A 24626-nucleotide genomic window follows, 5' to 3' on the forward strand; every position below is an offset into this window, starting at 1 on the left:
CCGCCTACGGGCCACTGTCCCCAGCTTTATTCGGTAGCTACACACATCTATTCACCTTTGGCGCTGACACGAGACTCACCGGACCACACACTCCACGACTCGGACCCTGCCACGTCGTCTCCCATGGGACCCGGGCATCTTTGCGCTTGCACCCGCACATCCACACACCGCTGACCTTGATGGCGTCCACCTTCAATGGGGCCCTCCACATCCTCTCCTGGAATGTTAACGGCCTACGTGACCGTATTAAGCGTACTGCAGTCCTTCGTAGCGCCCACCGCCATGCATCTGACATCTTGTTTCTGCAAGAAACACACCTCCTGGGCTCACACTGCACCTTCCCCGCTAGATGCGGGTTTGAAAGGGTCTGGCACTCTGATTTTACACGGGGTTCCCCGGGGGGTTGCCATACTACTGCGGCAGGTACTTCCCTTCACCCTGGCCCACGCCGAGATGGACACCCAAGTTCGCTATGCGGCACTGACGGATACAATCGAGGGGCAACACCGTAATCTCTTGTGTACATACATTCCCCCCGCCACTATGGCCTCTGCCCTTCGCCACCTCACATCGATAATCTCTTCCTTCCCACCGGGTCTGATGTTAGTTGGGGGCGACTTTAACGCTGTCCTACAACCTTCGCGTGACACAACAGGTACTCCTTCGGCTTCCCGCTTAGCCTCTGCAAAACGCTTATATGATTGGTCCTCTGCCCTGGGTCTCTGCGATGCTTGGAGGGTGTGGAACCCTCATAAGGAACAATACACCCATACTTAGGTAGCCCACCACACCCACAACCGTATTGACCTGTTCCTACTGCCTGCCACGGACTGTCAACTATTGTCCGGGGTCAATGTATTACCTAGGGGTATCTCCGATCACTCCCCTGTCTCCCTCCATCTGGGGACCTCTTCTCACGGCACCCGCACGGCATGGCAGATGAACGCTTGGTTCCTGCAAGACACCAACTTTGTTGCATCCCTCGGGCAGGAAATGGAGCTCTATTTCTCTACCAACACTGGTTCTGTCTCCTCACCGGGAACATTGTGGGAGGCTGGCAAGGCCGAACTACCGGGCGTGGCTAGAGGTCTGTTCCACGTGAAGCGTGTGGAGCAGTCAGCCCGGCTCGCGCTGCTGGAGGCCCAGGCGGCGCAGCTGGAGGAAGCCCAAGCCACCAACGACAGTGAGGACTCCGCTCAGGCTGCCCCGCGAAGAGATATGCCAGATTTCACTAGAGTCTGCTAAAATGCTATGGTGCTCCTCGGTGGCGCCCGTGTATGGCTGGGGCGATAAAAATGGCAAACTGCTGCACAATTTAGTGTCCTACCCCAGAGCCAACCGTATGATTCCGGAGATCCGGGCCGAGACAGGGGCTCACTATGTCACAGCTCATGCCATCGCTCAAACCTTCGCTAGATTTTATGCGACCCTGTATGCGGCCCGACCTCCACAGACATCCTTCGCGGACTTGCTGGCCCAGGCCGGAACTCATCTGCCCTGCCTCTCCCAGACGGCCTCAGAGGCTCTTGACCTCCCCTTCAATCCGGAAAAGATACACGGCCCCCAAGAATACTATGTGACTTTTCGCGACACACTGGTTCCCCACTTAACAGCCCTATTTAAACACGTAGTGGATGAGGGATCCTTCCCACCAGAGACGGACGTGGCCACTATTGTATTCATCCCAAAGACACAGCCGCCTTCCCTTGACTGTGCGGATTACCGCCCTATTTCCCTGATCAATATGGAAGTCAAACTCTTTGCCACTGTGGTGGCCCAACGGCTCCGTCCTCACCTGCACAACCTGGTTCACCCAGACCAGTGCGGTTTTATGCCAGCCCGGGGTACCCGGCATTGCATACGCCGCCTCCATCTCGCCCTTGCACACCGCCATCACCTTACCCCGTACCTGGCGTTGCTTTTTATAGACTTTGAAAAAGCATTCGACACGGTGGATTGGTGTTATCTCGAGGAGGTGTTGGAGAGGATAGGTTTCGGCTCCCCCTTCCGGCGTCTCATCCGGGTCCTCTACTCTAATCCCCGGGCATGGGTCCTCATTAACGGTGTGCTGTCCGAGATGTTCCCCATCCAGAGGGGCACTCGCCAGGGCTGCCTACTCTCGCCGATTCTATTCACTTTGACGATGGAGCCCCTGGCCTCCCTCATTCGCCAGGACTCCCTCATCCGGGGCTGGCCCTGGGATCCAAGTCACACCGACAAGATAACCCTGTACGCCGATGACGTCATTTTGTTCTTGGCAGACCCAAAGAAATCTGGGCCGCGATGCTTGGCCGCTCTTTCTGCATTTGAACGGGTCTCCGGCCTCAGGCTCAACCCGGTAAAGTCCATGCTGGTTCCCCTGCACCCCTCCCGGGTGTTCTTTGACTGGCAAACTATTATTCCCCTACGCAGGCAATCGTTCAAGTACTTGGGTGTGTGGATCGCCCTCCTCCCGGAGCTTGAGTGGGCCCTGAACATCACTCCCTTGGTCGCCAGAGCCAAGGCGGACCTTAGGAAATGGCAATCCCTCCCTCTCAACCTCCTAGCCCGGAGTGCCCTCTTCAAAAGGATGGTTCTCTCCCGTTTCCTGTACATCTTACAAAATACTACCACCCATCCCTCAGGTAGTTGGTTTCGGGGAATAGATGGCGTCTTCACTCTGTTTCTATGGGGAGGCGGGAGGCTGCGAATGTCGCTAGCACATTGTCGTATTCCTCCCTACGACGGGGGCATGTGGGTCAATAATCTCCACCTCTACTACTTGGCCACACGTAACGGGTGGAACTCCGATCGATGGACTTTGCGCACATTCAAGCATACCTATATGGGAGCCCAGTGCCACGGGATCCTCCCCCCATCACTAAGATGGTGCTAATGGCCTGGCGCACAGCCCTACGCCACGTACGGTGGGACCGGAAACTCACCAGGCAGACGCCCTTGTGGAGCGGGGCATGGTTGGGGGGGGGGTATGGGGGTCTCATCTCTCCAGGGTTTCCGCCAATGGGATCTTGTCGGGATCTTGTTATATGGGTACGTCTGGGTGGGGGACCATATCAAATCCTTAAAAGACCTACAACAACATCACTCCTTCCTTCCATCCCAATTCTACAAATACCTGCAGCTCAGACATGCCCTCCACACACACATCCCCTCTCGTACTGCCCTTCCGGAATTCAGCCCCTTGGAGGCCCAGGTGATGATGGGGAACCTTGGCAAAGGCGGGGTGCCATGGATATACCGATCCCTGGTGAACAATGGTCCCACATCCCTCGACCGACTCCGTTCCCGATGGCAGGGATGGCTGGGTCCCCTGGAGGAGGCGGACTGGAGAGACGCACTTATGGCCCCTAAGACCCTGACAACCACCTCCAAACTGCGTCTCGTCCAACTCTATTACCTCCATGCGGCATACCTCATCCCCGCACGCCTGTACAGCGCCTGCATGCATCCCTCCCTGGCCTGCGCGAGTTGCAGCCACGCTCCAGCAGATTTTTAGCATGTGGTTTGGCAGTGTCCCGTTCTTGAGCCGTTTTGGAGGGGGGTTGAACTTGAGCTTACGCGGGCCCTTGGTTGGGAGATCCCCCACGACCCACTACGTCTGATCCTGGGGGTGTTCAACGGCCTTGATGGGTCCCGGGCAGATAGGCGCCTCCTAGGAACAGCTGTTGCAGTGGCGAAGCGCGATATAGCAACGCTATGGTCCCAGGCTAAACCACCGACTGTGAGGCAGTGGAGGCTTGGGTTGGACTGGTGTGGCGCCCAGGAGGAGCCCCTCTTCGAGGTCAGAGGCTGTCCCGAACCTTTTGGCAAAATATGGGGCAAGTGGGTTAACTTGCTGCCCACTTGAGAGGCCCGAGTATGTTGGAGAACTACATACTGATAAGCAATGTTATATCCACTTCACCAGTGCTCTTTGAGTCTGTCAGCTTACCTTGATTGTAATTTACCCCGATGATGTGTTTGATTTGCTATCGCTATATTGTTGTGCTAAAAACGCAATAAAGTTGATTATCAAAAATAAATAAATTAATTAATGCTTTGTAATTTGAGCTTTGGTTTTGCACAACTTATTCCATAGGATGTAGCCCCAACAACGTTATCCCTCGAAAAGACCGTGACCATGAAGAAGGAGCCCCGGGAGTCATTGGGAATAACTCTTGGAGGAGGTAGAGATGGTCGTAACAAACTTCCCATCTATGTATCAAGTGTACAACCCATCGGATGCCTTTTCCGAGATGGCAGGATCAAACGAGGTAATCATTATAAGTGAACAATTACAATGTCCTATTGGTACGTAGCTTTCTCATTCTCATTTTTAGGTCTCACCTATAGACCGCGTTTAGCTGTTTCCTGTCCTATTGTGCATAATATCAACACTGAAGTTGGGATTCTGGCCAGCCCATTGCTTAACATTGGTTGACTTTCTTGTCAATCGCATTTGCTTGCTTCTTAGTCTGACTTTACCTCTTCTTCTTTTGTTTGTCCCTCCCCGGTAGCATAGCTTCTTTACCATGCTTGCAATTAGACGACTTGGTTATAAATCAGGCAACACATTTTTTCTTTCAGCACTCCATGAGACTGCAGGTATTTTCTTGCTCTCCCCTATGTGCTGTTACTTTTCTATCAAATGTACTCCCTGCTTTCTCTGTGTGGCTCCCACCCTCCCCAATCTCCCCCCTTGCTTGTCTTCCCCCTCGCTACCACGTTTTCTTTTCTCTAATGATTGTTTTTGTTTCTTATTTGAACTGTCCAGCAACTCCAGTCTGCTGCCAGGCCTTTCTTTCCTAATCTTATTCATTTTCATGCTCTTCTAATCTTTTTATAGTTTAGCACTCCACGATGAGTGTCTGCACACTTGGAATGGTAAATAAATAAATGTCTTTCACAGTATCCTGTTGCATACGTGTGCATGCTTGATGATAGTGCATGCCGGGGCTGCTGTAGTGTCATGATACATATATGGATATTTAGATTTAAAATTGTAAATATTTGGGAAGGGCCATTTGTAATAAAAACTACCTCCTGCCAATGATTGAAATTAATAGTAGCTTCCATCTATCAAACAGCTGTTTGACTTTAGTCATAATAGCAGTGCAGTATAGATCAAAGAGATCAGAATAGCTGGTAGAAAAATATCCCCAGATACCTTATAGGGCATTTTAGAGTGTGTTGGCATTGCAGAATAGATGGAAGACCGTCTATAAATGCAGTGAACAACAAAATGTCCAATTTGCTTGATTTTGTAACTCCTAATCTCAGTGAATTCTCTTTATTTTATCTAATTGATATTTGTTCTATCAGCCTTTAAATACAGAATCATGTCATCTGAATAAAGCTTAGCCATTCTTAGTTGAGGGAAATATATTCAGTGTGCATAGAAATAGCAAGTGGTTCATTTAACAGGGCAAATATTATGGGGACAAGGAAAATCAGACATCCCTGTCATGTCCCCAGAGGGGTCTCAAATGTTCCCGTAAGTTCTGAATCTATCATAATTGTAGTTGAAACGTGGCATATACATTTGTAATACTTGTATAAATTGGGGCGGAAAAGCAAACCCTTGAAGTATTTAACCTAATGCATTCCAGTGTACTAGATTGACCGTTATTTCAGCATCACCCATAATTATATCGGTTTTACGGGTATGCTGAGAAAAATAGTTAATGGCTTCTATGAGAGAGTTCATATTTGCCGCTATAATGTTTTCAGCTAAGATGCCATTTTGATTCTGATGTTTCATTGCATGAGCTACTGATGCAATGTGATTAGATCAAATGTTCAGGAATAATTTGTAATCGGAATGTAATAAACTAATTGTTCTGTAGGAGTTTTATCACTTTATTGTTTATCTTTTTTCAGGGAACTTACTACTGTTGCTTCAAATAATAATTATGCTATCTGATCACCTGGCATGACCGATTAAATAATCTTAATAGGTAGCCCTGCAACTGAGGGGGAATTAACTCTATAAAATTTGGCAGGAATCCCATTTTTACCTCTAGCTTTTGCTTTAGCTATTCATTTCAATTTAATTTCAGCTAATATAATTCTTTGGCTTAAGTCTGTTCCTTTGTCGTGAGACAGCTGCCTTTTTGATAGCTGCTTGCATAGCCACAATTTTAGTAATTTTTTTTTTCTATAATTAGCTGTAGGCTATTAATTGCCCAGTATAATCTGCTTTAAAAGTGTCCCATACTATATAAATGCATTACAACTGTCTACTTTGGGAAATGAAAGACCGTCTAACCTTGAAGTTGAATATAGTCAGAAAAACTGTATACTCTGTTATGGTGGGGTCATTAGGTCATCAGCCCATCAAGGTCAATGATCTACTAGTCAAGAATCAGTTTTAAAGCACAAGATTAATGTAAGGGTTTCTTGGCTTGATTTTTCTTTTTTCTTTTACCTTTTCTAGAAACCTCAATTTGATTTTTGAATAAAGTTAAAATACAGGCTCTACGGAATCCATTGCTAAATTAAGTTATTCTAAAAAATCACGTTGTTGTTCGATGGGTAGCTCACAAACTTTACAGTTTTTTTCCAAAGTCTGCCAGTGGAGTCAGACTTTGTATTATGTATCTCAAATTTTAAAGCGGGCTTGAAGTAAATATCAGCTTAGCTATGTGCGGTATTGGAAGATGGTAAAAAGGAACAAAAAGTCCAGCCTGATATCTATTTATTTACTCTTCAGATGAGTTTTCTGCAAAAATATTATATCACTATTTTGTAGGTTTATCCATTTTAATATAGCTCAGTATTTTCTTTTGTTAGGTATACCGTTTACATTGCAAGTTACTATTCATCCTCGCCCATAAAGTACAAAACAAAAACCTTACATTGGAGGTTTTCTAAGATGCATTGAATCCGATTTGAACCTAGATTTTTTTTCATCCTTTTTTCCCCCCATTTTTTTGTTCCCGGTCACCCGCAGTGACCCTTCTCCTCCCCAGAGGACTTTTCCGTCGCCCCTACCCTGTGTGGCTGCTGTTGAGCACTGTCCACATTCACCCACATTCAACAAATTGACTCCTCTTTTAGCAGTGCCATGTTGTTGCCCCTTTTGCCGGGTTTCTTACATGGATCTAGCTACCTCCCCCCATTTAAGTATTTCAACCTAGAAAATATTCTAATCTGCAAAATGATTTTTTTTTGCAGAAAATGTCATGGCAAGACATATCTACCCTTCTGTAGTTAATATTTTGGTATAGTTGAAAGGGCATCGAAGAACATGTTATGTTTTGCAAAGCAGAGGGAGGACATTTACAAATTAATAATATCAGCAAACATCAGTAGTCCTACTAGGTTCCCTTTACCCAAATAATCTTGAGTTTCTTTTTCTTTACAGCAAATTGACTCTACTTTTAGCGATGCGATAATGCAGCCAATACTGTCCTACCACCGCATAAGAGCCAACTATGACTCTATTAAATCATTGTACAGGCAAACCAGTCTTCATCTCTGAAACTGAATAGAATCTGGGTAGCTAGTAAATTAATAGCTGCCAAGTAAGGCTTACTAGCTGGATATCCCAACATCACAGCATCCTCTACTATTTTAATTCCGTCTTAGAATCATTAAGGAGTGTGATATTTGTGCACAGTAAAGACCGAGTGTACAGATAAATTCTAAGCTCATATTTATGTCCGCAACCATATTTCAGCTAGATTCCTCTTTCAAGACCTTTCAATTAATATTTGCCATCTTACACTGTCGCACACACTTGGAACCTAAATTTAGACTGGTGTATTAAGGAGGCATAAGCACCAATGGATTAGAATTATTCACTCATACATCTGAACTCTTTCTGCCTCCGAGCTGTGGTGACTATTGTTTTGTTTTAAGTTTTAGTCAATATTTGTTCTTGGATCCTAATAGTCTGCAAAGTTTACCAACACTGTTCTTGGAAATCTAGCATGGAAACTGCATGATTGCACGGCACTGCTGGGCTCAATGATTGATAGATCAGAGGAAAAATGATGTAGAACATGCATGTTTAAATTTTCGAAGAATGGAATAGTGCCCAGGGCATTCTCCTTAGTTTTGGGGATGCCGAGAAACCGAAGAATAGGTAAGCAGGAATGAGTTTCAAGGTCCCTCTATTTGTTCCAGAGATGAATTATCTCTTTCTCCAAATTATTGCAACGTTCTTGAAGCTTGATCTTCTGATCTTCAAGATATGAAATGCTTTGCTCCAGTTCCTCTACTCTGTCAATGATCTGGGCTAAATTCTGATCAAGGTTAAGAAGTTTTCGTATCTGCAGCATAGTTTGCACTTGTATTGTCTTCATTTCTCTAATCTCTTGCAATTTTGCCAGCAGTATTTCATTCAAGACTATTTGTGCGGACTGGAAATCTTTGTTTGCCTCCTTTAAAAGCAGGGCCATGTTTTGACAATGGATTCTTTTCTCTGCCTGTATATGTGAAGCTTCAGGTAATTGCGCAGATTGCTGCACAAAGCTTATTCCAATCAGGGGCATTAAAGGACAGACCAGCAAACGCAGTGGTCGCGTTTATTGGTGCACAAACAAGTTGATCGGCTCCTGTATCTTATTGATTATTATCTTGAAGGGCTGTTTTCCCAGAGCTTATTACAGAAGAGGACCTATTGACTAGGGGCCATATGCATGAACACATTTTCTCATAGACACAGAATAGGCAAAACCCTTTGATGCATCTGACCCTAAGTGTGTAGAAACTAATTGAAATGTAGAACATTTTGAGTTTAAATACCTGAAACTGAGAAAAGCATTTTAGTAGAAGTAGAGCAGAACTCTGGGGCTTCCCATTATATTTGTAGGTTGTGTCAAACGTCTGGGGTTTTGTGATGCCTCCTTTGAGCCATGTTGGCTTCTGCCTGACAGTGAGGTTATGTTCATTCTAGCACAAAGGGTGGTGGCAAGCTTGTCATATTAACAAAGTCGGTACCTTCTCCAGATGTTGCCATGTTTAAGAATACATCCAAGTTAGAATTCAAAGTGTAAGTTAATGTTCTCAAAGGCTGGTAGTGCACACCCTGCTGTCATAGGGTTGTTCCCTGATGGGTCTGTGGCACATTTCACTTTGTGAGGGGTGCTTTAGAGACCATATGGCTTCATCAGCTGTCTTCACATGTCGAGCTACGTAAACTTCGGCCCATGGATGAGTGTACCCTCTGTCAGACGTTTGCCAGCTTCTGTTGCAGCTTCAGTTGCTGGGGGCCGTGCCCGTCTTCCCTATGGAAGCTGACAGAAGCAGCGCATGGCAGACCTAATCTCACACACTCCCTCTCTCACACACACCTTCTCCCATTCGGCCTTTTCAATGATACTAAGAGATTTGACTGTGGTCAGTTATATTTTAAAAAGTATGAAACGCAAATAGAGTTTTATGTCTCAAACAATTGGAATCCTCCTGTCGAGATAGCACTATGAACCCTTGGCTGTATGAGTTCTGAAAAAGGCCTTTATCTGTTTCTTGAGTGCAAAATAAAACTCTGTGATTTTATAGACTGGGACAGCAATTTCCATAAACAACGTGCATGAGATCAAGATTTGCCTCTGGCTCATACATGGCTAGTAATTTCTATTCTCTTATCCCAACATTGAGTTAGACAAGGAACTGCCAGTTAATAATGATGACCACGATTTGTTAGATCAGATGGGATCCCAGTTTCAATTTTCCAGAGAACACATTGACCTGTGACTGGAATGGAGGTTAACAGGTTGCTTTCTTTCGGGTGTACCCTTCTAGGTTCAATCAGCAACTGCAGTAAATAGTTGGTTCAAAATATTAGGTGATCCTGTTCGGTGTGGAATGTTGGTGGTTGTCCGCAGAGGGAAGTAGCTATTCCTTATCACGTTGCACCCTCTATTTATTTAAGGTATTTCCTCAACTGAAGGAGATTTGGTTTAGCTCTCCTGGGAGTGCTAGCCTAAGCCCTTGGGCTCTGTTTATACAATGTGGCACTAGGTTGTGTGATAATGCAGGCCAATGTAAATCTCTACATTTTGGTTAGCGCATAGGCCCTCATTCAAAAGCCCTCTGCACTACTAATACAGTGTTTTAACATTTTTAATTACAGATCAACAGATATCAGTAACTCAGAGTTGTAGCCTGAGAAATGGGTAATTAAATTCATAATCGGAGTTAACGCACCACATTTCCTCTGTAATTTCTCCTTTTGGGTTGTTTATCACCTTTATAGTTCGCCAGGTTATCCCTGGTAAACTATGCAGGTGAAAAAAAGGCATTGAGTCATAGTTTTCCTGAAAAGTTGTAATCCTGATTTGGGACTCTGCTTGGAATCCTGGTATGGTATCCCCTCTTGCTAACCAAATTGAGATTTACTTCCACTCCAAATGATGACCATAGATTGTTGCTATATTCTGGAGGTATCCAGATATTTATTTCAGTAACTTTGTGCATTGTACAGAGGACCTTGAATGTGACCCATGTTTTTACAGAAGCCTGATCAGAGCTTTTAAGGCAGGTGTTGCGTGGTCCTGTTTGAGATTTGAACCTCAGCCTTGCTACTTATTTCTAAACTAAAAAAAAAATTCCCCCCCAACCAACCCCCCCCCCCCCCCCAAAGTCTGGTTTAGAAATTAACGGTTCCAGTTGGCCATCGCCAGTTATCTAACCACTTCACCTTGATTATCTAGCCACCTCTACTTGGTTATCTAGCCATTTGGACTACTTGGCTTCTTGATTCTATCCACTTCTACTTAATTATCCCTTTACCAACCCACACCAACCACATAATTTACAGAGCTATCACAACCAGCACCTCGATTATCTTGCAGACAAGCTCACCATCCCTGCAGAGAAAGTTTAAAAAAAGAAAAAGCTGCACATTAGGCTTTTTCCATCGTTTGGAAATTGGAGGGCATGCTTTACGATGAGCACCCTGACTCACCTCACCAAACCGGAGACCCGACTCCTACTGCGAGACAGACCAGTATGAGACCCTCTCATTCAGAGGTCACAATAATTTCCCAGCCACATCCTGTCAATCAGACATACCCAACAAACAAACAACCTTATTCACAATAAACTCACAACATGATTCATGGCTCTTGGAATGGAAAAGTCCCTCACACGGTGACAGATGTGCACCCCTGCCATAAAGTTGCCCAGCTGCAACGATGTCTGGATCCCTGGTGCTGATTTTTGGTGGTGTGGGTGAACACAGATCGTGCGTTTGCGCCATGACATGGGCATGTGTCATGAATTGACGTCTTGTTGGACCACAAGGGATGCCCAAATAGCTACCCTCATTGCAGTGACAGGCTACTGCCTTTACCAGGAGTCAAGTAGCACACGTGCATTGGTCGCAGCATACCATGTAGTGATCAATAGAAATAAACAGGCCTTTTTACCTGTGTCACTGGAATGAGGCCTACACATTCATTCGTGAAGTATTGCTGATGTATGCTTCACTCTGCCGCCTCAAGATAATATGTAGCGCTGTCCAGCACGTGTGTGGTTGTATGCATATCCTGGCTGTGTGTGCCTTTGAATTATATAATACATGGAAGATTCTGGGCTCCATCTTGAGCGATCTAGGGCTGACTGGAGGGGAATGAGGAGGTAGAGGAATCCCCCAGACAGATTTGTGGATTACTGCATTTCAGTCAACTGGTTGGTACACACTGGAGGAAAGAGATCCAGGCTCTTCAGTACACTTGTAAGGGTGCTCTTTGCTTCAGGCAGAGGCCTCTGGGAGGAGGCCTGTGCATATCTCAGGAAGGCAATGGGGCTCATAAGAGAATCATAAAGAGTAGGGCTGATGCCGTGAGGTAAACTTTTAATACACTTATCACTTTGGATTACATCTAAGTGTGAACCTCTAGTCACTCCTGTGGCCTGCGCTGTGGGGCTATCAGATTTGGAGTCGCTCCTGCTGTGACAGACTGCTTTCTGGTGCAAGGGCCGAGCAGAGGAGAGGGCACTTAAAAAGGAAGCTAACCCCCAACACAAACTTCAAAGGCTCCGACCCAAAATCCCATTTGGTGTCTGAAAATCGACTAGAAGAAGGGGAGCTCCGTGTCCCCAAAATGGTCAACTGTAGAGCAGTCAGTTGAGCTGTGACCCGAGAATCTCTGCAAGACTTCTGCCTGTGACCAGAACTGGGGGTCTGCCAATCTCCCATTTAGATGAGGGGCATCACCCAGGTAAACCAAAGACCACCTGCCTCTGGAACCTGGAAAACAAGTGCCTGCCTGCTTGTTGAGACCAATGTGCTTGTGAAGCAGAGGAGAGCACTGTAGGGAGCGAGGTCCAGGCACAACTGGATCTTAGTGAATGGATCCCTGTAGCGGAGTGTGAGGAGATGGCTGCTGCACTGATCGGGTCACTGCCCATGTGCAGATTTAAGTCGGCAACCTCATATGCCAGAAGCGTCATTCTGAACTTAGCCGTGCTTGTCATTACCGCAGAGCCAATCGGCCATAGCCCACGTGCTGTGTGAGGTCTGTTACTCTGTATGCCAGACTGAGCTGCCTTAAAGATTACTGCCATGCTTATTTGGCTGTAGCCTGTGTGAGAAAAGTTTGGTGACCCCACCAGAAAGGACAAGGATCATGGCCTGGTTTAAGCCATTGTTGAGATGAGGCACCATAGTGACCCGTATGCACCCAAGCCCCTGACTGAGGATTTGAACTGCAGCAATCGACCCTGCCACCTGTGAATAGGATCAGAGGAACTCACGGTCTCACCAGAGGAAGCACTCTAGATGCCGAGCCGCTGCCCCTGCAGAGACAAGAGTGCTATTCACCAACAGCAGCCACTGCAGCTCTCTGTGACGTCCGCGAGTAAAACTCTCCCAGAGCCTCTGGTCGCACAGCTTCTGCAGGAGCAGGTAAGACTGGTCATAGGGCTGGGGGACCCCAGGGGAATATGTTCTGCTGCATAGCGCTTCGGGCGCTGGAACACTTTTGACTTTGAAAGAGTCCGGGTGGGTTCCCAAGACTCAAGCTACTAGTGGGGCTCATCCTGAATGTTGCCTATAGTAAATGGGGAATAACGGCTGTCATTAGTGAGAGGGAAGTGGTACTCCAGGATCTGCCTTTCGACCACTACATCCCCAACCTAAGGGGACTGTGCGTATTATGTGTGTATGCTGTACTTTACTTTGTGTTGATATATAAATACTGTTTTTTTCATAAAAGCAAGTATGTGACTGGACAATCATTTATTGCAGCTAATGAATGTATTTTGAGTTGAACCTATGGCCAGTTCCCTGTACCTACCTCCACCCATCCCTGACATGCGTCTCTCTGGTTGTCATCGATTTAGTACAACATACATTTATTGTTGCAAATTAAACAAAGCCTAGATAATTATAATTCAAGTAAGTGTCAAACCGTCTTTAAGATATTTAGTAGCTATGCTGTTGCTGGTGACTTCAAGCTAGGTACCAACCATTCACTACACCACTACATAAATATGTATGCATTGCATAGTCACTCCAGAGTGAGAATGTGGTATCATTATTATCCGAAGGAGTAAACTTTTCTGCCTTTATGACAGTTGACGAGATTGCCATACATTCCCTTGTCTCCAGCCACTAAGCCACCTTTTCTTGGCCTAGCAGTGTTTTGATTATGTTCCTTCCGTCTTTTTTTGTCAATTCTCTTTGTGAATGTGAAGAAATGCTGACTTTCTGGAGTTTTAAATCTGGGTTGTGAAAGCTTAAATAAGGGAGTGTGAAGTCGATTTAATGTTTACGGCACTCGTCCTTTAGCCAATGTTCTGTTTGTGTCCCTATCTTGCAGGAGATGTGCTGCTGAGTATTAATGGTGCTGATTTGACGCAACTGAGTTATTTAGAAGCTGTTTCCACTCTGAAGTCCAATGCGGCTTCGCATACAGTAGTCCTGAAAGCTCTGGAGTTGCCTGTACCCGAGAGAGACTTTGAATCCTCAGATGAGCCGTCTACTCCATCCCGAGAGAAGGGCAACGTTTGGTCGCCTTATTGGATCATGTGGCTCGCACTTCCAAGGTAGGTCGAGGAGCTTAATGAGGAGGTGGACTTACCACTGGCTACATTATCCAGTCTCTTGACTTAGGTGAGGACATGCAGGACTAGATACAAGCCAATGTCGCCAGCAGTGGGCTCAAACGCAATGGTGTTGATACTAATGGGCAAACTTAAGAAAATAAATGTTGACAATTGAAGAAACTGGACCACAGACCACGCCAGCGGACAGCACCACTGGGTGGTTTCAAGTAGTTTTTGCACTTTGGTGCTTGGGATTAGGTTTAAGCCAGATTGGTGCATGTGCGTTGATTCTGTTTTATCAAAGCATGTAAATTAGGTTCAAATGCAAGCTAATTTGCTCCTTGTGGGTCCGAAGGTGGCTAATGTGCTTCGGAATAGGCGAAGTAATGGGAGATCGTCTTTTTTTTATTTTCAGAAATCATCGGATTTAAATATTTCATTCTTTCTGGCATACACCACAGCGAATGAAAACATAAATCTGATTAAGGATTTAGAGAATTACATAAATGTAATGAATGGGACAAACCGAAGTTAAATTACGCTTTATTCTTTAATGCTTACCATGTACTCCCCATAGCGGTCATGTTCATACTGCCTCATCGCCACGACACCTGCACGATTCTGGACTTATTAAAAACACTGTCTTTTTATCCACTTCACTTGAGCACTCACCTCTCTTTGATCACTACTGCAATAACCAGTGGTATCCCTCTGGATGGAGGTAAGCATATGAAAAAGAAGCTCTATGATGATGCTGTCATATTTTTAATTTGGCGGAGAACCAAGATATACCGCCTTTGACCTACATATGTGAATGAGGGTTTTTTAATTAACACAATGCAAACCCTGGTTACTCAGGTCATCGCTGTTGTGGTATAAACATTGAAGTGCAAGTAAGCACTCGTTATCCAAGACTTTACATTATTCATTGGAACCAAGCGAGCCAGTTGCAGTCAAACTGGCATTGGATACGATGTTTTTAGTGGTGGAACCCAAGTGAGGCCAGACCTCCTATATGGAAAGGTTATGAATGGAGTGCCCCTAGTTTGTGAAGGGAACAGAGGTTTTTGCCTAGCATTTACTTGAATGGAAGCACAAGTGCCGGCCTGCCTTGTCCATATGCCTCTGTTGTTGGTATCTCTTCGTATGACATCCTCCCTCTCTTCTTCATCCCCTCCCACCCCTTATTTGTGCATTATCTTCTCCGTGACTGGAGTGACCCCCCTTCCATCACTCTTTACTCTTTGGTTCTTTGAAATGTATTTGATTTTGGGTCCTCCTTCGGAGTCCCTTCATATTCTTTTTTTCATCAGCCGTGTCTACTTTACCACTATTTGGGAGACTCTGGGAGTTCCAGATCTAGTCACTAGTTTCTGCAGTTGCCTGGGCATAGGTGGCAGCAGCTCGCTTATCATCATCTTCCCACCTATCTTCGGAGACTGCAAGTCTCACTCATTGCGAGTGAAACTCACTTATTTTGAAGTCAGGTTGAGCTCTCATTCCCAGTGAGCTAAATGCCATACCTGCTGGGAAGGGTTAGGACCTGATCTATAAATGCACCTGCTTTCAGAATTCTGCTTTGTGTGGAGCTGCTCCTGGGAACTGCAGACACTCCAGGAAGCAACGCCCACCTCTTGTAATACCCCACCAACAGCTCCTTCATGTGATGGGAGGAACCCTTTTAGACATATCGGTGTGTCAGTTGTCTACCAGTGAGGTTTTGTTGTTCTGTTAACTTTACATTTATTTTGATTGTTCATTGTTTAACTGATGACAGTTCCCTATGTTGTCATTAATGTCAAAGTGTGTATGCTTCACTTGCTGTGATATTGAATATGCTAATTGGTTCTCGTTGTTAGTACTTGAGAGCTCGCCATCTTTATTCTATTGGTTTTTTTTTAGGAGGTAAAGGTGATGGGTGGGTTCTCGGAGAGGTACAGGTTCCTTGGGCTCTTCGTTATAGGCATTTTCTAGGCTTCTCAAAACTTGGAAATGAAATGGAGCAATGTTATATGAGAGATGATGTGCTAACAATGGATGCATAAATATGATGCACACAGAAATTATGTTTCAGGATGTTAAAGTCCGCCTAAATGAGCCAGGTGATCACCACGCTGATCGGCGAAGGAGTGTGGGTTGTGTATAAGTATTGTAAGGGGCACAAAGAATGCATGCATGCCCCTGTGCCATCTTTGTTCTGCCTGTATATACTCAGGAAGAGCTCTCTGGGAAATTGGCACCCAGATTTGCTTTTGGACTTCCTTCCCCATCAGAAGATTCTTGTAGTGGACTCTTCTCCATGTGTCCTCCTGGCCTTATGGACTCACCAAGAGGTGTGTCTGAGGACCGGTCACCTCTACTATGAGTGCAGTGATGTCAATGCATAATCTCGCCCCGCAGAATCACTTGCACCAGTGGAGAACCCACACATCTTCAATCCTTTAAAACTGTCCCAGGTGAAGTCTGCCATTTCAGACTTTATGAACACACGTCATTAATGTTCATTAGCCCCAATCCAGAAAAGTCAACTACCCCAAAAAATATTACATCCTTGTTTTTGTGTTATTTGTGTGCCATTATCTGTCTTTTTGTTTATGGCAAATGTCTAACTTTGAGCTTTTGTTTCTGGTTATAGCTCACTCCACTGCTGCAGGGAAATATCGCTCCAGAAAAGCAATACGGAGAGCTGGGGTTTCAGCATCGTTGGGGGCTTCGAGGAGCACAAAGGATACCAGCCCTTCTTCATAAAAACCATTGTGCCTGCAACACCCGCCTATTGTGATGGGAGGCTCAAGTATGTAATTCCATCTGTATTGTAACTGCAAGAATCTAAGTCTTCCACATGTTACTCTACTCTGAGTGGTGTGTGTCTGGTTGTGCATTTGTGTGTATGTGTTTGTGTGTTTGTGTATTTGTTTGCTTGGGTGTTTGTATGTTTGTTTGTGGGGGTCAGAGATGGTGGGGAAGTGCGACCCCAGTGTCCTAGAGCCTATAGAGGAATTTTTGTTTCAGTGCCAGCCCTGCACAGACGTGCCGAACAGAGCTGTCTGACTTTTCTCCAAAAAGCACTCTATCCTTTAGAATTTGACAGTTGTAGGAAGATTCTCTCTGTTTAGAGAGAAAGAACGTCCCCTACATTTTCAGTGTGTACTGTGCAACATAGATGGTCTGTCCTATTTTATTATATTGTAACATTTATATAGTGCTTACCACACCTATGTGGGGCTTTTAAGTGCTCGCCTACAAGGTTAGCATTTTAGACCGTGTAGGGTGTGTGGCTGCAAGGGTGTTGTCTTTGTTTAGTGAAAGCAAACTCCACAGTACAACTCTGAGTGAGGCGACTTTTCTTTACCTGGCGCCCAAAGTAGTCGTTTTGTGGAGTTCTATGCAGCAAGCAGGGCTGAACACAGCATCTTCATCCCAACAAACTGCATGATATTCCCATCTACCTGCCCGGAAATGGAGAGCACTGAAATGAGGGTGCTATCTTGTGCCACTTGCTGTGGAACTGACTTAATATTATGTATTATTATAGCCACAGACAATCCATGGAGTGTGCGCTGTAATATCTTTTACGTCGATTATTGTACACCTACTGATGCCACGTTATGGTCTCTTCGAAGTGTCGAGCTGAGACCGGGAGATGTGTAAAAGAGAAAAGAACTTTAGGGACCAGATTGAAGAAGGAGCTTAGTAAATTGGATGGTCCGCTCTGAAATGCCAGCATCCCACCACTCTCAGCGATGGATCTTTTTGGGGTAGCAATCCTTGTGTGTCTGACCAGCAGGTAGGGTGCTGGAAAGGTAATCTAGATGTTGGAATAGATGAGAAGGCGGGGGGAGATATAGGACATGGAAGTCAGAAGGATGAGGGATAATTGGTATGAATCAGAGAATGACCGGAAGTAGGAATCATAGTCCACTGTGTGAGACATGCTAGGGTAGGACACAAAGGTCTCCAGGAAGCTAAAGGGGTACCCTGCCACCCACCACAGTTTCAGACCTCCCATGCACATTCTCCCTGATAGAAACACTTAGGGCCTGCAGCTGGATACAGAGGATGAGGAGGGAAGACAAGCTGTATTGGACTACTTTCTTCTGTAGCTGTTTGTGTATCTGGGAGGACAGAGGTATCTGGGTTCAAGGTGGCACACTGCACAAGGTCTGGAAGATCTGGCTCTTACGCCCCCTAATGATAAATTACAGCAGATACTTATGGCACGGATGTCTTGTGCGGAATAAGGGCAATCTTTCTTGGTTTCAAAGTTGCAGGCTTTTAGCACACATGATCATAAGCAATGTTTTTCTGTTAGAACATCGCATTCAAGCCTGGAGGTCTTGTACTGCTTCCTCCTCTAAAGACTCTTCGAACCTGCCGTAGATTTCAAAAAGCACATATTGTTCGAGGCTCGTCTTTGCTAACATCTTTGTTTTGGTCCTTCTGAACAGGTGTGGTGATGAGATAGTTGCTGTAAATGGAAAATCTGCGACCGGAATGAGCAACTCGCAGCTAATCCCCATGCTGAAGGAACAGAGGAACAAGGTCACACTGATGGTGGTCTCCTGGCCTGGGAGCCTTGTCTGATGGGCGAGGGTGCAGGAAACTGTATAGACATTTAGACTAGCATCGTGTGCAAACCAGTAGTGTGGACGAACTACCAAAGAAGCTCACCCTCCTTCAAAAATTTTTGTGAATTCTTGAATTCTGAAGCTTTTTCTGAACATCGTACTCAGTCTAGACTTCCTTCCAGCAGTAGCCTGCCTTTGAAAACATCTAAGATTCTTTTAAGTGAAGATATGAACTCTATCACATGCTGAAGAAATACCACCCAGAGTTGTAAAATGGAGAGGTTCGTGCTCTGCTTTACCTGTGTTTAGTAATTCTACAGAGCAGCAAGATTTAAGGATTGACACTGGTCAGCTGAATGAGCATGCTTTGCTTGCTTTGTGGGTGTCTCTTCTTGGATTTGTACTTTTTTTTAAGTGGCCTTATACACACACAGGCCTTTTAACAGAATATCCAAGGGGGTTGAGTGGATTACCCGTTGCATACTTGATTGAGAGAGAGAAGTAAACCTATCTAATCTTTCTTTCCGTAAATTTGTTTTCGCAGAATGAGAACTGTGAATTGCCTGACTGGCTGTAGCTCTTTTTTCAGTCCGTGTGTGTGCTGAACTGTATCCAGTTCAGAAACGTTTGAAGTCTACATTTGGAGATTTTATGAATGTGTTGTACACAGTTGAACTCTACCTGGGAAACAGAATGCAGATAGAACAATGTTACCCCATGTGCCTCATCGCCGTGTAAACAGGAGTTGCACAACACAGTCGAGTAGAACAGGTTTTTCATGGATACCAGTGGAACTGGATTGCCTTTCGGGCACAAGTTTGTTTGAGTGGCCTGTTCACGCTATGACTACGTCACAGTCAAAGGATTGTACACAAATGGCAAAGCGAGCTAATCCCAGAACCCTGATCCCTATACCTGGAATGGCATTCAAAAACCCGTAGCAATAACTAGAATTGGGAACGCCTTTTATGATACCGAAATATTTATAATGTACAGGGACTTGTCCGATGATTGGGCGTTTTACATTAATTGGAATGCCAGTAAGATATTTGCATAATATGGTCTGTTGCGACCTGATTTTTTACTTTGATGATTTGAAGAAATTAAAGTGGGTACCTGCGTGCCCTTTAATAATCGGTACGCCTTTTATTGCAGCCCTGACTTTGGAAATCTGTACACATTGTACATATATTATAAAAGACGTTTTCCAGAGATAGGTTTTCGGTGTAAAATCTTGTCCCAGACTGTTTTTTGTCAAAAGATAAGCATGTTGCTTTATGAGGAGATATTTCTATGTTAAGATTCACAAATATCTAGTAAAGCCCCCAATACTATCACATTTAAAAAACATCTAATAATGTCATACCTTTTCCCTTTTTTTGTCGTCAAGTGGCTCAGGTATTTTGATTTTGGCATTACATACAGTGCCTCGTTATACAGAGGAGAAGAAATAGCTTACCATTCTAAGGATGTCTGTATATTTAAGATGTGCCTTTAATAATTTGTTTCGATTCACAAATTGGAACATATAGCAGCGGTTCTAGACATTTGAGGTCTCTTAAAATCATGCATAATTTGATTTAAGGATTTATTAGAAATCTAGATAGGAACGAATTTAGTGTCTGGCTTTTTTTTTTTTTAAACAACTACATTGTAGGATGTATTTTGGTTGCACAGCTACTGCTATATGATTATTTTGTTTGGTGTGCCCAGTCCCGTTAGAGCTGCAAAGGTACCTGGAAGATCTCCTACGATTGGGGAAAAAAGTAGAAATGTTCACCTTTACTTACCCTATAGATATTATTTTTGAATGATCTGCCCTGAATCAAAGTTTTTTTTATTTATTTTTACGTCTGCTGCAAGTTGAAGATTGAACTCTTAGCTATGTACCAGTCTGTAAAAGGTGCCTTGTATTTTTAGTTAAAGAAGTACACGAAATGAATGTCAATCATGAGGGCAAGTTATTAAAAATTTGGAGCTTTGAGGTGTGCCGGAGACCTGACAATTTTTTTGTAAACTGTTTGACTAAGCGTGTTGGAATAAGGTTGCGGGGCTCATTGTGCTTTACAACCTAATTTCTTGATGTTGTCACCCTGGGGCAATGGTGAGTCCACAGACAAGGCGCTGAGCAAGTCTCTAACTAACCTCACATGCAGAGTACTTGTTTGATAGTGATCACGCATCATTAGTGAGGCCGGGGCCCTCCTGTTGACTGTATCAAATTTGAGGCTTTAAGAAGGCTCCTGCAAAGGTAACATGGAGCCCTGTCTTTGAAGACAGCCCTACTTTCTTTGAATTTAAGTGTCTGTAATGCATTATGTCTGGCTGCTGCTGGTCTTTACTGTAAATCCTTTTGAAATGAATGTAATTACCTAATTTCTTCCACAGAAACAGGTTTTATTTTTTTACTTGGTCTCTGAAGCCTGGCCCTTTCCTCTAATTCCTGGAAAAGCGAATATGTAACCCAGAATTCCATGAAATGGATTAAGATATTGAAAATGTGAAACCCTTTCTGGACTGATGAAATCAATTTATTGGTAACCCTGTTATATCAAGATACCAAGATAGAACCGTGGACTATCTCCTTCTAGAGAATCTTTTTAATTTTTTTTTAAAGTAAATTATTTGTTTTAACTAATTCATTCTCCTGCCTCGTCAATCCTCTTGGTAGCATAGATGAATGGAACAGGATTCATTTGTATTGCCCTGCTCCCAAGTGCCTATGAAAATTGCTTGTCCGTCAAATTGCATAATGTGTTTTATTAATGTTGAGTGTGAAGCTTTATCCATAGGATATCGGTTTTACATTTTAAGTGGTCGTATGTTTGCTAAATTTCGTAAAGAATTGATATTGCTTCCTTGTCCAGGATGTCCGAGTTGAGACTGAGCTGGGGAGAAGGTAGGTAGGTAGGTCGGTCAACCTTATACCATCTACACAGGTGACTCTGCTTTGGTTTACTTGAGACGTGATCTTTCCAGAATTGTTTGGTGTTTCAGTTTGGCTTCAAGTGCCAGGCTTGCGAAACTAAATGCATCTTGATTTTTAATTTGGTTACTAAGCGTTCGCTGAATATAATTTTTCTGTTGCATTTCTATTAGCTCCTCAGTTGTCTGACATATATGTACATTTGGCACTGTTTTAATCGGGAGGAGAGTCGGAATACACTCTACTGGTTCATTCGCATGGATCCTATGTAAATGGAGAGTAAAGATTGCTTCCTTCTAGCTATTTGCAAGACCGAGTCGGAGGCAAGGAGGGTTTATCCCATTTCTCTCAGTCTCAATGATAGTTTTAAGTGTAATCCTATGGGAAAAAGAACTGGGCTATAGCACCCCAGATACTTGACCTATTGCAGTGATGGGTTCTTTGGAGCAATACCCATGGGTGAGCAGATGGGGTGGTAGCAGTGTAGTTCTTTACATGCTTTAGTAAGAAGGGCTGTTTCTTCCCCTTGCTATAATTTGTCTCAGTGGTGATTCTGTACTGATCCCTCCTGCTCCTTTTCTCCATAGGAACTGGAGTTTATTTGCAGAAGTCATTTTGGAGGTGGGTGCTTTCTGCCTGAATGGGTTCTCCCTGCTATTTTACAATTGGCTAGGCAGTGAGGTCTCCTGTGGATGGAGTCCGAGGCCCAATGGACTGCACTTCATGCACCAGAGCAATCTGTGTTGTTTATCTTTGCCTGAAGTGAGGGTGTAGCTTTGGGAGGTCATTTTTACCCAGTTTTACAATACAATGCCTGTGATTGAGGGCATAGAGGCAATCTGGTGACATCCTGGGCTATCTTCTCTGGATCATCTGGTGCCTTCTGAGCTGTATTACCCTTGCAGTCATAACGATACAGGCATTTCACCCCATCACACCAGGAAGAGTCGGAACATCACTAAAGTAATACAGTTGCTGCATGCATGGGAAGTTGGTAGAGGACCTGATTTCACCTACCAGATGTGAAAGCACTTCTTCAGTCAATTCAACACTGCAGGAAGAATGCTTGACTGCAAACTCATTTATCATTAATTCCCAAGGGGTATCATTGCTGACCAGTAGGACGACAATTGAAGCATGTGTGGATAATACCACACACAACAGCCGAAGTTTGGGCTAAAACACATATCGTGCAAAGGTAGAGTTGCCTGCAGGTCTGTTGCTGGTTGTCCACTGTTGCTTATTCTCCATTGAGGACAATCTATTGGATGTTTATACTGATCTTAAATATTTTGTGTGCAGTTTTAAACCTCCAGTCACTTTTTGGCTTATTTTCAAACTGCCCCTTCATAACCTACCAAATCGATGACCATCTCAAAATCCCAGTAAACAGGCAACATGTTCAGTAGTGAGGGCGAGTGCTTCACAAAGTAATGATGTCATTTGCATGGAAGACCCTGATCCCTGGGTCGACCACTTGTCACCAGTGCGCAGTGCCGTGCCAAATGACCGATGGTCTCTGAGCTTGAGTATTGGCAATGGATACCTTTCTAGATTAGCTTTCAGAACTATAACTATCTTTTCTATGAAAGTAACACTTTAAGAATGATGTTTGCCTAGAAAGTTTAAGAGGTGTAATAAACAAAGCTTCAGGTAGGCCCCCGACTAACATTATGTAAAAAGTTTACACCAGCCTCTGTCGAGACTCCTCCGAAGTGCCTTACTGCTTTGAACGAGATCGTGTTCGCTCTTGCCTCTACTGCCTTGCCTTCTACAGGTCAACACATTTCTGTCAATATGTCTTTCTTTTATTTCTGTGCAAAGTATACAAGCCATTTGCTGCGAGTAGCTCAGGTAGAGGATATAAGCTGGTTTGCTTGGGTGGTTCCCTTTGGTAGGGCAGTGGGGAGTAATGAGTCGATTATGGCTGCTCTCTGCTGTGTCCCAAATACGTAACTTTCTAGACGATCATTGATGAAATATGAACTTCTTTAGGAAACCCCTTAATTAAATAGAATGAACAAAATGAAAGTGTAGAGTTACTGCTACACATATATATATTTTATTTGAACATAAATTAACAAGAAAGTCAGTTAGTTATCCATGATGTAAAGAATCAAGCACCAAGGAGTGTAAGTTGTGAGTAATTAGTGAAGCTTGTATCGCCTGATGTTTTCTCATGTGAATTTATTTAGGCTTTTTGATCTCTATGTAGGATCCGCGAAGAAAGCTGTAAGAGCTCAAAAAGCATAAAATGTATTCTTCTTTGTACGTTTCTGTTTTTTTGTTTTATTTGTTTGTTTTTGTGCCAGATGTTGGCTTCAGGGATCCTTTAAACCTTCCTAAAAGAGTAAAAAAACAGCTCAAATCCAATAGAATTCACCATGGTCCTGATTCACAAGTGTGCATACCAGCTTCTTGTTAAAGATGCCTTTCTAATCTGTTAATTTTTTTACTTGTTTCAGTTAAATGTGAGTGTCATTTTAAGAAATGAAATAAAAATATTGTATGTGCACAGCGTGGACTTTTGAATTTTGGTGTAGTGCTTATATCACTCTGAAAGAATACGAGCCATATTTATAATTATTTTACGCAACTCAGCAAGACACCTTGCTGTGCTACTTGAAAGGGAGAAGGGAGGAATGCCCTGTATCTATCAAAATATGGTGCATTCCTGCTCTAGCGCCAAAGTAGGCACATTTGCAACATGTTGCAAGGGTGCCTGAGTTACAAGCAGGATTTTGTTTGTGTAGAAAGGGACATCCTCATGCACAAAAACTATCTTCCAAGGCTTTTTCCTCCTACGTGTTCTGCAGAAAGAGGAAAAAACGAGGAGAAATAATGATATTTCTTGTTACACCTCCCCTGGAACGGCATAGCATTCTGACACATTCCCAGGTCTAATAGTATTGGTAAATCTGGGGATGCTTCAGAACCCACGGGTGGATGCATGAGAACACCCACGCTCCACCCCTGGAACGCCTCTTTGGGGCAGAGTAACGCAAGGCAGCAACTTGCCCTGCTTAGCATTCCTCCACATTTACCAAACATTGCAGGGCCACGCAAGGTGGCCTTGCGTGGCTTGGTAAATCTCATTGTAGGTTTTGTGTCATCCTGCGCCCCCCTTGCATTTCCCAAAGGTGATGCAAACC

General features: G+C 44.2%; 1 protein-coding gene across 5 annotated transcripts in view; it reads left to right on the plus strand.

Annotated features, from left to right (window-relative positions):
* Nucleotides 1-23989, plus strand: part of LOC146829564 (ligand of Numb protein X 2-like) — a 198841-nt gene extending 174852 nt beyond the window's left edge. For all 5 annotated transcript variants that reach the window (XM_085608267.1, XM_085608266.1, XM_085608263.1 and 2 more), the window contains exons 7-10: nucleotides 4079-4253; nucleotides 13755-13980; nucleotides 16616-16774; nucleotides 18429-23989. In XM_085608267.1, coding sequence (XP_085464393.1) covers nucleotides 4079-4253; nucleotides 13755-13980; nucleotides 16616-16774; nucleotides 18429-18564 — 696 coding nt within the window. In that variant the 3' untranslated portion in view covers nucleotides 18565-23989. The remainder of the gene's footprint in view (nucleotides 1-4078; nucleotides 4254-13754; nucleotides 13981-16615; nucleotides 16775-18428) is intronic.
* The last annotated feature ends 637 nt before the right edge of the window (nucleotides 23990-24626 follow it).

This window comes from Triturus cristatus, chromosome 5_2 (genome assembly GCF_964204655.1).
Source record: "Triturus cristatus chromosome 5_2, aTriCri1.1, whole genome shotgun sequence".
In the NCBI taxonomy this organism is placed as follows: Eukaryota; Metazoa; Chordata; class Amphibia; order Caudata; family Salamandridae; genus Triturus; species Triturus cristatus.